The following is a 17986-nucleotide window of genomic DNA, read 5'->3' on the forward strand; positions in this document are numbered from 1 at the left end:
TTCAAGTCTGCTCTCTCAGGCCAGGCATGGCAGATAAGACTGCTTCTCAAAACACATGCTTGTAACTTTCCAGACCTGATGAAAATATCCTTAGGCAGTACGGCCTAATGCCAACATATAATGCATTTGTGTATGTTATATTCATTAATATAGGCATTTAATGCATACTTTCCCAGAATATATGTATTTTTGTACACACTGGTTGGTTGGAGAACAGGATCACAAAGTTTGGAGAAGTGCAAATTTCAAAGGATACCTTTGCTTTGGTTTGTGCATTGTTTCAGGAAGTGAAATTAATTTGCAGGGCACCAAAGATGGACAATGAGGGAGGGGGAGAGGTGAACCTTCCGAGTCATTCAAATTGGCTGTGGACATTCTATAATTTTTTTCCTGATTCTTTTTTTTTGGGGGGGTGTCCCAAAATCATGTGCAAATCTGAGAAAAGCCTCAGATGTGCCCATTCTGTTTTGAAATTCATATAGTTTGCTTGTAAAGGTGATGGGAAACTAGTACAAAATGAAAACAAAGAAGCATGCTAGTGAAGCCTACTTTATTAGCATGCCTGTGGAGAATGCTGACATTATGTTAGTTGGCAGATAATGTTTCTATCCTCCAAACCATCAGAAAGAGGAAGAAGAGGGTGAGGTACTGGCTGGCTCAATATAAAATATACACATAGTTTTACAACTGGGCCTGAATCAGATTTGCTGTTTTTCCTAAGAAGACATAGTAGAGTGGTACCAGCAACAGGCAAATAGCATCAAAGAAGCCAACATGTTTGAGATGAAAACAACAAGGTTTCAGGCCATGAAAAGGGATGAGCTCCTTGGGATAACTGATTAGCCATGTGAAAAAACAAGGTTACCTTTAAACAAACTAATACATCCACTGTGGTTCAGGAACAGATGGAACCTGTTAAGTAAAGGTTCCCATGCAGGTAGAAAAACAGCATAACAGGGACCCATACGATTTTATAATCTGCATCAATGCAGCACTTTCAAAATGCTGCAGCAAAATGGTCTGTCAGATTTGTGACTGCAGAAAACAATTTTCAGAGGCTTATATTATCACTGCTATTAACTGTACCTGCCTCCAGCTTGGCTCACAAGCTGTTACTTTGTATATTGTTCTCTTAAGGCTTCAGAATAAATACCTTCCACCAAAGCCAACACTTCAAATAGAAAAAAATCTGAAACAAGGAGCATCCAAGGTGCCTTCTGTGTCCAAGCTGTTATGATGTCAACAATTTCAGAGAGAATAAGATTTAGGATAAATTATAGCAAAAATCACAAACAGCATCAAGCCAAAAACTGGATTTTTTTTGTTCTTTCCTGTTGTTGCTTCCAGTTGTGTTCTGCATTGCTATTTCTGAAAGGTGCTCCTGTCTCTCCTGGGCCAAAAATTATATCCAGACTTTCTGGCTATAAGGATCTCTTGAGATTGCTTTTCTTTTAACACAGGTGTCTCTAGACAGAAAATTTTGATCTATGATTCATCAGTCCTATGAAAGCAGTCTACCACTTTCTCCCTTCTTGCCTGCCAAGAGTGTCAGCAGGAGAATCTTCTTTCTGCAAGTGGATTTTTTTTTACAGTTTTCACAGAAACAGATCCTGCAGAGACATAGAAACCTGTGCCACAAGTGATGTAAGAAAGCTGGAGATGCTACACACACACACACACACACACCCTTTTGAAATGGAAATGTAGCTGACAAGCCTCTATGGAAAGAAGCATGGGAAAATATTTCTTACAGAGCAATCTTATGCATGCTAACTTAGAAACAAGCCCCACTGTGTTCAAAGGGGTTACTCCCTACATAAATGCATTTTAGAATTGCAGCCCCAAGAACAGTTCTACTAGTTGATATAGTTCAGCACTTTGTCTCCAACAGCAGACAGATTTGTCACAAGCAAGGCATGGTGAAGATAAAGGCAAACAGTATGTGCTAGGCAGAGATGTACTGCCTCTAATTGGGGAGGTTTCATTTTCATTTGCCACAGCTAATTTTGTTTTATATATTTGATTAAAAGATGTAGATCAAAATCATGGGAAGGCACCTTAGGCAGGATATAAAACTTGTATACTTGACTTGTATAGTATACAAGTACTCTACACAATACTATCAATATTTAAATAAATCTAAGAAAAGAGCCTAAGAACATATACAGCAGGTTAAAGCAAATCAGTATCCAATTCCTTTAAAGCAGAGAGAGGAAGCTTTTAGTCCCTAGATGTTGCTGGACTAGAACTCCCATTATCTTTGACCATTAGAGATTATGGAAGCTGGACTCCAACAACATCTGAAAGGCCTCTGGTTCCCCGGTCTTTGCTTTAAAGACTTGACTGAATAGGAAAGACATGTAATCATGTCACTAGCAGAATATGTTAAGAGAGGGGGTTCTGCAATTTATTATTATTTATTATTGCATTTATATCCCACTTTTTCTCCAAGGAGCTCAAAGTACATGGTTCTCCCCTTCCTAATTTAATCCCTGCAACAACCCTGTGAGGTAGTGACTGGCCCAAGGTCATCTAGTGTGTTTCATGGCTGAATGGGGATTTGAACCCTGGTCTCCCATTTCCTAGTTCAACACTCTAACCACTACACCACATTTGGGGTGTAACCACAGAAACATTCCTATCCTGGTAGTCACCTGCATTGCCTTTGAAGGAGAGGCAATCAAAGAAGGGCCTCCAAAGGCTCCAGTGATGACCTCGGGTGGCAGAGAAGTTCATATGGGATGTATATGGTCTATTTAGGATTTCATAGGTAAAATCAGCACTTTGAATTGTGCCCAGAAACAAACTGGAAACCAATGGAAATCTGTAAGAAATACTGTATGTTCATCTCAGCAAGTTTCTGGCAGCTATATTCTGGGCTGTTTCATCATTAACAGACTTAACCTCTGTTAATTTATCCAGGTGTATTGCTTTTGAGGTAGACTAGTGTTCCCACAGTCTTCCCAGCTCTGGTTTGAAAATCTGCCTTACCTAACATATAATTCTCACAGTAGCCCTTTCACATACCAACTGTACATACTAGTCATTGAGGTGAATATCCAGAAACCATCTTGTACTGAGCACAGAAATGTACTCAGTCCATGTGTTATGTTACTGAACACCATTCAAGTGGCAAATAATTTAAATAATAATTATTTTCTTTAAATAATTACTTTGTAATTATCATCAAAATATTTCAACTTAATTTCCCCTTGAACAAAGGCACACATATATTTGTGAAGCCTTTATGTTAGTTGTAAACTTTCAAGGTTTCCTCACATATTACCCCTTTCCCTAAAACTGGAGATGTAACTTGACACTGGAACATATATGTACAAACGGTGACACAAGCTGTATCATATTTAACTTCAGATACACAACTTATCATTAAATTACATTTTTATCTTGCTCTTCCTTAAAGAAGCTTGGGGCAATGTACATGGTACTTCCCCGGCCTTCTGTCCTCATTACAACCTCTGAGCTAAATATTAAACTGAAAGACAGTAACTGGTTCAAGATTACCTAATGAGCTTTATGACTGAGTGGAGATTTGAACCCAGCTTGCTCAGTCTGAGTCCACAACTGCTACTCCACACTGCTTTTCAAAAATCCAATAAACTCCCCCATATATTCACTGAAACCACGAGGAAGGTGCTAGCCAAACCCCCTGTGCTGATGGGCCAACTGGGATTCTTCATAGCATAGAGGAGCTATATACATGCATAGGCCCCTTTCTTACTAACACTGAACATACACTGATCTATTGTGGGGGCAATTCTGTTTCCTCTTATGCATTCACTGAAGAGTTTGAAAGAGTTTGTGTGAACAGTTCTCCACTGGTTTTGTGACACATACACCTAAGGCAAAATAAAGTTTGTGTTGCCATTTATACATTGCAAGTTGCTTCTGTCATAGGGCAGTGCGGGGGGGGGGAGTAATCACCTTGTAGAACTAATCATGATCCTGATCCTCTCTCCATTTCTTACAGAAATTAACATGATTATACAAACATGCTACAAATCAAGCATAATGCTTCTGTAATAACATTTCGGAGGCATTCTCAACCTGTATCTATATAGCACATAGAACTTGTCTGCTCTCAATTAATCCTATTCATCCTGAAGTAAACTGACATTTGGACATGTGTGTACTGAACTGGCCTCTTCTTCAGTGTTTTCTTAGCCATTTATGTACCAAAAAGAAAAGAGATTAAAAAGAAAAGAATGTGAAATCCTCTGTTGTGTACCATTGATACAGTTCTTTTTATCATGCCAGATAAGCAGTCAACACTTCTAGGGATGAAAGTGGCCAGAGATATAGAAGCATGAAATTCAGAAACAAAAGGCCAGCTGTTACGGGGAGGTTTTGTTCATCTTCAAAAGCTGAAGGCAATTTCTTTCCACAAGCTGCAACTGAGGCTTAGATGTTTCCACTATGGAGAAACCATATGCATTACCTCGGGATTCATATCACTGTATGTGCTTCTCATCATCCACATTCAATTGCAGTGCCCTTGATCTGTCATCTGACAGGAAATCTACACTGTAGGATGAGCTATGCATGAGATAAACCAGTTTCTTTTTAAAAGACATTTCCCTAATGCTGGGTTTCCAGACGAGCTGGCAAATGCTTCTGAAATTTTCAACTGTGGTTCAGTTATTCAATCAAGCTCAATATGTCATAACCCACCCCCACTGCTGCCACCACCAACTGCAAAGATATTTTCAGTGAGACATAATAGGTAAACAATAAGCCAGCTCTAATAATAATGGTTTCCCTCTTAAATGGATTCCTCAGAGTGTTTGAAAATGCTTATTGAAATGGCTTATTAAGGGATTGCTTTCATTGGCTAAATATGTTCCTGAAAAGGCCCTAATCCACTTAAATACTAGCATATCAGTTCCCATGATGAGTGTGCAAACATAAAGAAGTGGTATCACCTTGAAGCAGCTGTACAGCTAATCCCAGTCCAAGGGTATTTGTTAGTATGTGCTGCAAACAATCATGGGGACAATAGAAGACAAAAAGCAGGGCAGGCGATACCTTTTCTTGAGAACAAAATCGCTTGGCAAGGCTCCCTCAGTTCTTGTGATTCAGAGCTCCTCTTCAAGCCCTACAAGAAGAAAACTCTCAACACTGTGGGTTTTTACAGGATTGGTTCGAATTTTCTCCCTCAAAATGTTGGCATCTTTGTATGAATATGAGCATATTTTCCCCCAATGCATCTAATCCTAGCTCCCAAGCAAGTGTCCCAGTTTGATTTGAAAAGCCATAGCTCAGCAGTTGAGCATCTGCTTTGCACATACAGAACATTGCCGGCTCAGGAGGCAGTCAGTGTGATGGGGCAATGGAGTGCCAGTGTCCTCCCAACAGCAGATCACTGCCACTTACTAGGATGGTGAGATGGCAGTGCAGTGGGGTCAGGTCCTAGTGATATCATGGGGTGGGCCCCAGTGATATCATTAAGCATGATACATTAAGCATCAACCACAATTGCTTGGAGCATACCACTCAAAGAAAAAAAATCTGATTGGAAATGAAGAGAGAAATCCTAGCTAAAAGAGGGAGTTCCCAGGGCCAGCTGAAGTGATGGGATCATTCTTTCTCACCTGCTTAGGGAACATTTAAACTAGCCTACTTGTTTCCGGTAAGAAGAGCTTAAGTGCCCTCAGGCCAGACAAGTCACCAGAAGACCACTGAAGGAAGAAGGGAGCCTAGTGTTGTGGAGATGTTAGATGGAAGCACTCAGGTATAAAGATGGGTGCCCCTGAAGGCTGCAATTCTAAACACACTTACTGAGGGATGAAGCCTCACAGAACTCAACAGGACTTATTTCTGAGTAGATATGGTTAGGATTGGGCTGCTGGTAAGGCTTGACTAGGGATCCTCTGCAAATATATCAATATCAAAGCAGAGTTGGCAACTCCCTTCCTGGAATGCCCTGCCTCTGCCTTTTAATGTGGCTGCTCCAAACTTATTTACAGACTTGACCCTTCACTGCAAAGATATGTTTAAGAAATGAGTAAGAAAATTCTCTATCCTTTCCCACCTACCCTGTGGGCTGCTATAAACTCACTGACAGCCAACAAAATTCCAGTGAGTAATAACTGACAGAGGTCCTGATTACATGGAAGGTTAATGCGGATCTAGTGCTTTTTGCAGTTCCTTATAATTTGGACTGTTTGCATGAGGTGTTTGCCAATGGGAGTGCATTCAGCTGCTATTGCCTTTAAATCTGGATTAAATCAATGTGCTAAAAACCCAAATTTGCTTTGAAGATCTGCACCCGCTTCAGTGCACACCTATCGTGTATTAGCTTTTCTTCGCTGTCTTTTAGATCCTCCTTTACTCTGCCCTTTGCACTGCCTGTGGGTGTCATTTTGTTTCCCCTTCTCTGCCCTCCCTATACTGTCTATGGATATCATTTTGTTTCCTGCCACTGACAAACAAACTTCAAACTTCCGGTCGCTCTAGCCTTCCTTTCCCCCACTTTCCCCCCAAGCAAGTTCCCTCCCTCGGTCCCTTAAACCAGCTATGTGCTCCGTTTACTCGCTATTTTACTTTACGAGCCAGGTGGGGGCAGTGAGGGGCACTACCACTCTCCCCTGCACCTCTCTCTGCTGGGGGGAGGAGGAGGCGCTTCGCTCTTCGCCAGTTTGTGGGGAAGAGACCAGGCAAGTATTTAGGGCTGGTGCTCGGGGTGCGGGTGGGCGAGCAGCCCATCCACCCCTTCCCTTCCCTTCAAGGCAGTGGCGGTGGTGGCAACGGGGAGCAGTCCTGCTGGCCAGTGAAGGCTGCCTTCCCTACAGCCAGCATGAAAGCTGCCCGTGACCGAGGAGGGAGGGAGGAGGAGGGAAGAGATGCAGCCCAGGGAGCAGGACTTGCAGCAGGATGCGCCAGGGTGGCCCTGCTTGGTTTTCTGGAGGGGAAGGAGGGGGGGTCAACATGACCCCCCCATCTAACACTTTCCGGCCAGGACGCAGCTGTCTCATTCACAAAGAGGTTGTGTGCACACGCACACACAAACACAAAAATAGACATACTGCACACTATAAACATTTCATTCCTTCTTCACAAACTGACAACAGAAAAAAGTAATTTGGTGTCAGTTGCACCTCCACTGTCTCCCCATAGCGTGAAATTGACAGAAATCGCTCCCCTTCTTGATTAGCAATGGGGATGTTCTGGAGGGAGTTAACACAAGGAAAGCGCAATACTAATAAATGTGAACATGTGTGAACAACACAGTAAATTGGAAGGTAAGGAGGATGGACGTGTGTGAACCATGGAACTCCATCGCGAAGGGAAAAGCTTCAAATTCAGTATGGATTTTAGCTCCCATGTGAACCTGGCCAGAGAAATAACACACATGGTTTGGTCTACCTTCACAGGCAGTAGCTTGGGAACAACAGCAATTGCAGCAACACTTTCCAGTATGTGAATTCTCTTTTACCACTATTGGGTAAGAAACAAACCATCATGCAAAGAACAAACTGCATCATTAGTGGGTTTAATGGAGTTGAGCTGAGTGCATGGAACCACTATTGTTGCTTCTATGGATGTAAGGGAGTGAGGTCAGAAGTAAATGAAATGCAAATAGAAACCAAAAAACAAGACAGTGATGATTTCCTAAATGCAATGCCATACCAACCACAAGAAAATTCCTATGAGTAATGCAGAAAACTCAGCCTCCCACAACCAATCAGGATTCCTAACAAAAAAACAAACCTAAAAAATTCCTGGCAGACAGTCAGCCAAGGTCACAGAAATCCCCATGCAGCACAACCTGACCTGGGGGCTGCAGTTAGTGTAGAATGCTGCGGCATGATTGCTGACATGAGTGAGACCCTGTCAGTACATAATACTTCTCTCTAAAATCTGCACTAGTTGCCAATTTGCTACCAGGCCAAAATCAAGGTTTGCTTTCCATGTTACAGGTTCCACATAGTACTTGTTCTGCTCTTGTAAGAAATTGATCCTTTAGTGTGGCAGTACCTATGCTTTGGAACTCCCTGCCTATTGACATTAGGCAGACGCCTGCACAGTACTCTTTTTGGCACCTGCTAAAAACATTTTTGTTTAGGCAAGACTACCCAGGCATGTAGAACCTATTATGTTTTTTATCTGTTTTTAACTCCTTGTTGCCTTTATTATTTTGAATGTTTTTAAATATCTGTCTAACTGTTTTTGCAATAATTGTATTGCTTTAATTTCTTCTGTAAACCACTTTGAGTTTTTTTCCAATAAAGAAGTATATAAAATACATAAATACATTTCAGAAACACTGTGGTCCTTGGGTCTCTTTCCCCTTTTAAGCACAAAGGAATCTGCCTTATACCGACTCAGGCCATTTGGTATCTTCCAGTTCAGTACTGATGACATGGATTAGCATGGACTAGCAATGGCTCTCCAGGATTCCAGGCAATAGTCTTTTCCAGAGATTGGATTTTGAACTTTTGCATGCAAAGCATGTGCCCTGCCACTGAGCTACAGCCCCTTCCCATTTAAAAATTATCTTTTAAAATGGTTCTTTTCAATTCACAGCATACCTAGGGCAGATCCACACCATTCATTTAAAGCACATTCAACACACCTTTGAAGCACATGAATCCCACCAAAGAATCATGGGAACTGTAGTTTGTTAAGGGTGTTGGAAACTATAATTGTGAGAGAGAAACTATACTTCTCAGGATTCTTCGGGGAAGTCATGAGCTTTAAATGGAAGTTGGAAGTTGGATGTGTTTTAAATGTATTGTGTGGATCTGCATTACTTCATAAGCTTTGCCAGCATATAGATTTTTTTTAATGGAAATGTTTATTGGGTGACCATGGGCTACTCACCGTCTCTCAATCTAATCTGCCCCTCGAAGTGAAAACAACAGAGGGGGACCATGACTATCCCAAGGAAGAAGGGCACACTTAAAATGTAGAGGAAATAATAATATACAGCCATAGTGTGAAATTAGATGCTTATCAAGACATAGTATGAAAAAATATTTATATGACTGTTAAAGATGTTTATTATTTACACAACCTGTAAAGATGTTTATAGTGCAATCCTATGTATGTTTACTCAGAAGCAAGTCCCAATGTATTCAGTGGGGCTTAATCAAACAGAGAAGTGGGCACAGGACTGTAACCTCAAGTGATAAGGAACGTCACTCACACAACCCAGAATCATGCCACTTTAAGCTGTTTTATCATTGTATTTATGTTTTATAGTTGTATTTATGGTTATTGGATTTTAAATGGATTTCTTTCCTGTTATGAGCTGCCTTGTTTTCCAGATGGCAACCCTACTTCACAGCATTGTTGGAAAGGCTCCTCCCTGCCTCTCTGCATTAATCAATTGCTGGGGGCCTAGAACATGCATAGCTTCCAAAATGCTGATAGCCCAAAGTGGCATCTCTGATGGCAGCTGCACATGCACACCCATGCTGGTACAGACTTCAAGATGACAGATACACAAAGAGGTAGCACAGTAGTATTAAACCAGTTGCAAATTTGCTGCAAGGTGAAGGGATGCCATGCCTTCATTGAGGAACTAGTGAATTGGATGGAAATTCTGTATTATAACAGAAGAGAAATGTAAACATATCTCTGTAGGGGTCAGGAGCAATATAAAACATGTCCACCAGGCATTGTAGGGTTTGGAAAAGGCCAGAAAGTTTCACTTAGCAGTGTTGTATAGCCATAGGGAAGGAACTGGCCTTTCATCCAAGAGGTCATAGTTTGATATGTGTTTTATCAAGAAGTGCATCTCTGACAAATTCACCTATAATTAATACAGTGGCAGAATCCCGAATTTAAAAGGTCCCCAAACACCACTGAGGTAGTGCTCTTTGAGCAGCAATTAACCTCTGAACCACTCACACTACCCCACAGGGAGAAAGTGTTTCTTAGGATCATTAAAATGTCTGAGGTAAAGATGAAAAGAAAACTATTGGAAAGAAAAGGCACTTGCCCTTGACTCCTTATTCAGCTTGCATCTGCAAGGAAGTATCATAAGGCCCAGACGTCCTTCTAACAAGACTCTGCATGGGTTCCCCATCCCATTCCTAGTGGCCCATGCCACAGACGCAGAGCAGCCTAATATGGCCACCAGGCAAGCAGGTTGCAAAGCTAGTTTTTTAATTACCCCCCCCAAAAAAGGAGAGGGGTTGCAGATTGCTATATTTATAATTTTATTTTTGTTATATGTATTATTGTCTTTTGTGCTCATACTGTGTAAGTTGTTTTTCTATACTTTGTGGTAATGTATGCTTATTTTGGATTTGAAAGTCTTAAACTGTTCTTTAAAAAAATGTGCATGATGATGATGCAGAAATCTGCCTTGTGGACCTGTCCTTACAAAATAGATTCATTTGAGCTCAGTTTACATTGGTGCTATTCCTTCCTGCATGTTCGTGACCTTGCTGGTTTTTCTTTCCGTTTGGAATAATAATAATTGGGCTCCTGCTGGGAGAAGGGTGGGATATAAATCAAATAATAAATAAATAAATATATACTTTCACAAATATACTTCCATGTTTTTACTGACCGATGCTAATGGCATTCTCCCCACACTCAGCAAAGTAGGACATTTCTTAAGTGAAATAAAACACATTGCAATGCACTCATTTCCTTTCAGGAAACTAAACCTCAAAAACAAGCCCTTCCTTGCCTTTAGTTAGCTATGAGAAACCTGGGCAGATATGATCTAAAGGATTGTTGACAATGGCTTCAATAAATGATCCACTGTTACAAGCTGCCTTGAGATAAATTTGCACCATAATTTAGAAGGTGGCACAAAATTGTGGGATAATCTGGACTGTTCAACTGGGAATTTTACAGTACAACCCTAATTCAGAAGTCCCATGACTCTCAATGAAATTTACTGCCAGATAAGTATGCATAGGATTACAGCCTCAGATTCCTAGATCTCAGCCTATTGAATATTATGGCTCTTTCCGTCTTCCTCTGAAATGTTTGCCATTACCCTTTCTATGTAAGCAACAGCTCCTTTGGATGTGGAAATGAAAGTTTATGGTCAGATCATGTATTTATTTGTACTTCTTTCATTCCAAAGGTTTGGCATTGGCAATTTACATAAAAACAATATTTCCTAAAAACAAAATAAAGCGATATATATAACAAATAAAGCTGAACAATGTACAAATCAGAGAATTAAAAAGTTAAGAGTCAACTGAGCTCAGTCCTGTGTGCTGAGGACTGCAGCCTCCAGACACCCATTTAGACAGGTAGACAGAGATTTGAAGTTGGATCTTCTATACAAAATGTTCTGTCAGACATAAAGCTGCGGAGCTGCTGGTGGAAACAGTAGCCCCTAAATCTTGCTCCACGCCTCTCCCTGATAATGTCTAGTCATAGAAAAACAGGTGACATAACATCTTAGTTTTTCTGTCCTGCAAGTGGCCAGTGAAGTGGGGGATGGGAGAAAACTCAAAGTGTGATGATATCACTGTACATAGATATTTTGTATATGTCAGGGGTAGGAAAATGGGAGTCCAACAGCATCTGGAGGGCACCAACTCCCAGCCCCAGCCAACATGGCCAATGGACAGGGAGGATGGCAGCTGTAGTCTAAGAACATCCGGAGGACACCACGTTGACTACCCCTGGCTTAACTGATGCCCACCTTCCCCTGTGATGTCATCAGATACTGCTAGCAGCACAATTATGTGTGCATGATAAACTCTTGGCACCCTATTCCTACCCTGTACCTCCTAGTTACCAATACTGTGTTATGGTGGCAAGAGGAGGAGAAGGGGCAGGACTATTTTTTATGACAACTGTGCACCTCTCATAATGTGTGGTTTTGGCAGGAAAGTCTACTGCAGCAAAGTAGGTCTCATCTACACAGTACATAAAAAGGTTAATTGCTCATTCTTTCAGTTCAGTAATAGAAGACAACCTATTTACTACCATAACAAAGGTGTGTATATGTGTGTGTGTATATATATATATATATATATATATGCGTGTACATACATACACACACACACCCTTATAAAACAAATTAAAGATACATTGTAACAATAGGAATAAAAGGCCAAATTCTCTGGTGCAAGCCTTTGCAGAATAAACCCTTTGGCATAGACTTTAACAAGCCAGTTTAATAATAGTTATATTATAAATCTGAAGTGAAGCACTGATGAATAAAGCTAGCAAACAAGTAATAAAATAATGTTATTTGTTCCAGGTGGTTACTGCTGCAGTAAACAAAATCCTAAACCTTATAACAAGTCGTGAAGACTTTACAATGCAACAAAGAAGATAAACTGTAGATTTTTATAAAGAACATGACGTTTATATCAAATGATACACTGCCCAACCCCCAATATTAAAGACATGTTTTAAAAGGGACAAAATGCAAGGGCACAATGCAAGTTTTTAGTACAAAATAATTTTTATTGGTCCAAAATATTTCTGGAAAATTTCTCATTGTTTTTGTTTGCTGTGGCACCATGAAGCACTTCAGCGGCCCATGCTTTGACATGTGCTGCCTCCTAACGGACCTGCTTCACCTCTAACAAGCTCCTAATCTTCTGAGGCACTCCACTTCAGCTCAGGATTCAGCAATCCTCCAAATCTGATGCACACACCTACCATTTGCATAGAGCTCTGGCACCTGGGGTATGACTGTTCCTTTTGTCCCTATTTTTGCCTTTTAGGAAGGCCCTGTAAAAATGTTAACAAATTTGCTAGAGTTGCCAGAATTGTTCAGTTCCATGGGTCTCTAAAACTAAAATCCCTGAGTGGGGATCACAGACTGCCACTGCACGTTGTGCAGCTGCTGTGGTATATTTGGAACAATTCATTATATACTGTAGGATAATTATGTTTTTCAATTATACATGTTTTTTCAAATATATCTTTAACCCAAAGAACAGATCATCTTGGCTTGTATATCAAGGTTATTGTAGTGTAAAAGAAGACAGCATGTAACAGAGAAAGTAGACCCTTTAACAATGTGTGTGTGTGTGTGTGTGTGTGTGTGCACACAAGCAGGTGCTCAGGCAGTGATCTTTGGTATGAGAATAGGAATGTTTCAGTTATGCCTGTTATCTCTGAAATGTTGGAGGGTAAGGCGTTGATCCCATTATTCCCTTCTGTGAATGGAACAGCCTTTCATCTGAGGGAAGCTTTTACTAAGAGAAGAGGAGATGGGTTTGCTGATTCCCCCTTCCACCTGCAGCCCGCCCCCCCATCTTCCATACTGTTGTGGAGGATCTTCCAACTATCTGGAGCAGATCTGTGTGGTGCAGGGAAAATCTGCTCCCCTTCTCTTTTATTAACAGACTTATTTGCTGGATCAAAACCCTTCCATGAAGGGAGGGGCATAATTAGATTCACACCAGGATTTAGGGATCTGGTAAGGGAACTGACTGAAGAGAAAAGAGACTAACAAACATCCTTAGCCTGTAGTATGACTACTTCCCTAGTATGACTACAGATAATGCCTGGTCTGTCACAAGAACATGAGAGATGTAAATAAGAACATTACGCTAAGATTACCATCCAATGTGATGCAATGTTTGTTTAATAATGAAGTCAATAAATGTCCATAAATGAATATATTCTGCATATTCTTTTCTAATGCTACTATATGTATAAATTCTGAATTCCAATTCATATAGATTTAGTGGGATCATCCTGGAACTGTCATACTAGGCCCCATAATTAAAGTGTTCTGCTTTGACAAAGTCAATAATCAGGCAGTGTAATGTTGCTGCTAACAGATATAATGTCAGTACATTTATGGTATTCATAAGGTTTTTGTGTTTGCTGCGATATTTGCTGTTATGTTACTGTTTCATTATTTTTGTTATTATGAAATTGTTTTTGTAATTGCTGTTCACTTTGTTGTAAGCTGCTTTGAGCACAATTTTTTGTGAAAAGGCGGCATACAAATAAGGTGATGTATTCTTCACTGTGTGAAGAAGCACTTTCTGCTGTCTGTTCTGAATTTTCCAACATTCACCTTCACTGGATGGCTTTGAGTTCAGGGTATATTTATTTTATGTAGAGAGCATACTTTTATACCCAAATAATCACTCATAACTGACATTAATAAACTCTCAGAATAGCATGTTTTGGATATCTACTCTGGCTACCAATTCGTTTCTGGGCCTAATTCAAAAAGCCTTATGTGGCTCAGGACCCCAACACCTCAAGGACCGCCTTTCCCCATATGAACCAACCCGGATCCTGCATTCATCATCTGAGGTCCTTTTCTGTGTGCCCCCTCCAAATGAGGTGCAGATGGTGATGTCATGAGAATGGGCATTCTCAGTGGTAACTCCCCATTTGTGGAATGCTCTCCCCAGGGAGGCATGCCTGGCACCATCACTGCTTTTAGACCACAGGTAAAAACATTTTTATTCGCCCAGGCCTTTGGAGCTTAATTCTCCGTTTGATTTAGTCTGCTGGGGATTAGTTGGATTTTGTTCTTATGTATTTTATTAGTATGTTGGGGATCAGCTGGATTTTGTTTTTATGTATTTTATGAGTATGCAATTATTATTATCTTAATTCATTTGTTGGTTGCCTCAAACCCAATGGTCTCTAGGCAACTGACAACAGATTTAAAAACATACAATATAAAAATTTCAAACTCAAATGAAAGAAACTAAGACGACACACCTCAAGGGCCAAAGGCCTAAGTGAAAATACAAGTCTTTGTCCAAAGATGGACAAAGGAGGCACCAGGTGTGCCTCCCTTGGGACAGCATTCCACAGCCACTGTGTTCCCACCCTCCAATCCTCCCATGGAGGAAGCACACAAAGAAGGGCCTGTGGTGATGAGTGCAGGGTCTGGATCAGTTTATGTGGGGAGAGGCAGTACTTGAGGTCCTGAGCTGCATAAGGCTTTATAGGTTAAAACCAGCACTTTGCATTGATCCTGGAAATTAACTGGTAGCCAGTGCAGACATGCACTGGTGTTATATGTACTGACTGACTTGCCCCGGTCAGCAATCTGGCCACTGAACTCTTCACTAGCTGGAGCTTCAGAACCATTTTTATTCATGTTTTTATATCTGTTTTTAATGTTTGTCACTTTGAGTTTCATTTTGGGGGGAAAGTGACTAATAACAAGAACAACAATACATTTTCTTAATTTCCAGAAAGGCAGCTATGTTAGTCTGTTTTCGAAAAACATCTGAGAGTCTTGTGGCACCTTAAAGGCTAACAAAATTATCATTGCATTAGCTTTTGTGGCCTTCATCATAAAGAGGATTGTGGCCCACAAAACCTTATGCCATGGTAAATTTGTTGTGCCATAAGACGCTTCATTGTTTTTACATTTTCTTAGTTCAGTATAGACAAGATCAGTTTCACATCACAGCTTTTTGTTTTTCTTCATGACACCTCTATTCTGGAAGTGCACACCAGAACACAATGAAGCTCTGAATCTAAAAGTGGCATCAAAAAAGCTGACACCTTTCACAGCTGTTTAAAAGTTAACTGAATAGACAGTAAAAATAAATCCAGACATCTTCCTGACTGATTTCTGTGGCAAGCTCATTAACTGTAACTCCATATAGCTGAACGAAAAAAAAATCTCCAGTGTTTCATGATGGAATTGCATAATGATTTACAAAATAGTGGAATCACACAACCATTTAACATACTATGGCCACTTAAAAGGTCACACTGTGTGCCCTTGCTAGCCATGTACAGTTCTGATCTGAAGAAGGATCCAGAAAGGACAAATAACTAATATTCCAAGTGGATAGAGCCAGAACTAAGGCAAAAAAGGATATTATTTCACAAAAACCCTCTCCCATCCAAGATGCACCACACTGAGTTGACATTTCTCTTGACAACATACATCTTGGCCATAGTACTGAACCCATTACTTGAATATCTCTGAACCAGCTATCATTTTATAGGTCAAAGCACCAGTATCACAGAGAAATCACTCGGTAGTTCATGAAAGCAATTTTAAATACATAATGATCAAGGATTTCCAAGGTATGTAAAATTATTTAACTTGTAGCCAGGATATTGCCCAGGAGAGAGGGGAGAAACATACAAGTAATAATGGCTCTGCTTTTCAAATACCACTCTTAATGCACTTGAGCTAATGGCATATATATGTGCATGTATATTTGCAAAAGTGCTATGAGCAACTTACTGGAACGAGAAATTTTTTAATTTCTTCCAAGGCATGACTCATCCGTGAATAAGCTTCCCCGGGTGGGGCAAACACTTCAATTAATACATGTAGTTCATCACTCAAGTGTGCATACTTGGCTTCCCCACTTTTCCTCAGTTCTTCTTCCTGTGGAAGAGGGTATTTTTAGAAATAAAAATCTATTCACTTCGCATTGATTTAGCATTTACAGAGAACATGACAAAAGGGCACAATCTAGCCAAGTTTTCAACAAAATGAGGCCCTTTGAGAAACAAAAATATCTAGTATAAATTAAATGAAGATCTAAAAATCACTTTTGAGTGTTTGAGTGATAAAACTGGCATAATTAGCGTCTACAACAGATTTTAAACAGCAAAGAAAGACATTCTAAATAGTTCACAGGAATGTGTTGAAACTTCATGATAAATGCATTTAAAAGACAGAGTCAATTCAAATTTAGTTTTTCTGGGGCAATTGACACTAGGGATGGGGTTTGGTAGCTGGTTCCTATCTGTTTGAATTCCGACAGCCTGGTTTTCACTACCGATGCCCCATTTTTTTGTTCCCGACTGCGTGTGCAATTGTTGATTCACTTTTTTCCAGTGAAAAAAATAACATAATTTGTTAACGAAAATGCAAACAAAAATGCTTATGCTGTAGGCACTTGTTCTTGAGTTAAGTTAAAAATGCATTAGTTTAGAGAAAAGCTGATTACGAAGACAATAACATAAAATTTGGACTGGATTTTTTTTGTAAAAAAATCCATGCTGATGACAGCCATGACCCACAGCAAGAAATCAACGCCAGTCCGAAAACAATGCAGATTGTTGAATTATGTCAAAATCCGGTAATAATGCCAATTTAGCAAATATTCTCCCCATACCTAATTGACACAATAAAATATATTCTAAAGTATAGAGAATATTACCAGAATCCAGAAAGTCAAGTGTGTGTGTGTGTGAGTGAGTGAGTGAGTAAGTGAGTGAGTGAGTGAGTGAGTAAAAAGGCATCTATATCTCCTGCATGAACAAAAGTCTATGCCATATATGGGGAAAACCCATAATCAACACTTGTAAGATGTAGAAACAGTGTCACCTTTGATAACTGTAAGAGTTGCAAAGTTGGATGGATCTGCTTAAGTAAGACACAGCAGAAAACATGTCCTAGGGAGTTTTTATTTATTTTTAAACATTTCCCTTGATCAAGATTTTCCTCAAAATGCGTTGAAAACTATACCTGTTGTCCAGCTGTCTTTTTTGTGCTTGGATTTTCCTGTAGCTATTGTTGATCCTCTCTATTGGGGTATAGTCGCCTATAAACAAGGCTGTCAATCCCCACCAATAACCTTTACAACAGAGAAAATCCCTGCACATAGAGTCTTGCGCACAGCCTGCTACCATGGATCTTGGCTTATACGTCATATAGGCAACATGCATCTCATGCAAGGTTACATAAGAACATAAGAAGAGCCTGCTGGATCAGGCCAGTGGCCCATCTAGTCCAGCATCCTGTTCTCACAGTGGCCAACCAGGTGCCTGGGGGAAGCCCGCAAGCAGGACCCGAGTGCAAGAACACTCTCCCCTCCTGAGGCTTCCGGCAACTGGTTTTCAGAAGCATGCTGCCTCTGACTAGGGTGGCACAGCACAGCCATCATGGCAAGTAGCCATTGATAGCCCTGTCCTCCATGAATTTGTCTAATCTTCTTTTAAAGCCATCCAAGCTGGTGGCCATTACTGCATCTTGTGGGAGCAAATTCCATAGTTTAACTATGCGCTGAGTAAAGAAGTACTTCCTTTTGTCTGTCCTGAATCTTCCAACATTCAGCTTCTTTGAATGTCCACGAGT

At 40.4% G+C, this 17986-nt stretch overlaps 1 protein-coding gene across 3 annotated transcripts in view; it reads right to left on the minus strand.

Moving 5' to 3' along the window:
* KHDRBS2 (KH RNA binding domain containing, signal transduction associated 2) overlaps positions 1–17986 on the minus strand; it is a 626273-nt gene that overhangs the window by 277360 nt on the left and 330927 nt on the right. For all 3 annotated transcript variants that reach the window (XR_009762509.1, XR_009762510.1, XM_061626253.1), the window contains exon 4: positions 16142–16288. Coding sequence is in view for 1 of the 3 variants with exons in the window: in XM_061626253.1 (XP_061482237.1) it covers positions 16142–16288 (147 nt within the window). In the remaining 2 variants the exon portion in view is untranslated. The remainder of the gene's footprint in view (positions 1–16141; positions 16289–17986) is intronic.

The sequence above is a fragment of the Rhineura floridana genome, chromosome 4 (assembly GCF_030035675.1).
Source record: "Rhineura floridana isolate rRhiFlo1 chromosome 4, rRhiFlo1.hap2, whole genome shotgun sequence".
In the NCBI taxonomy this organism is placed as follows: Eukaryota; Metazoa; Chordata; class Lepidosauria; order Squamata; family Rhineuridae; genus Rhineura; species Rhineura floridana.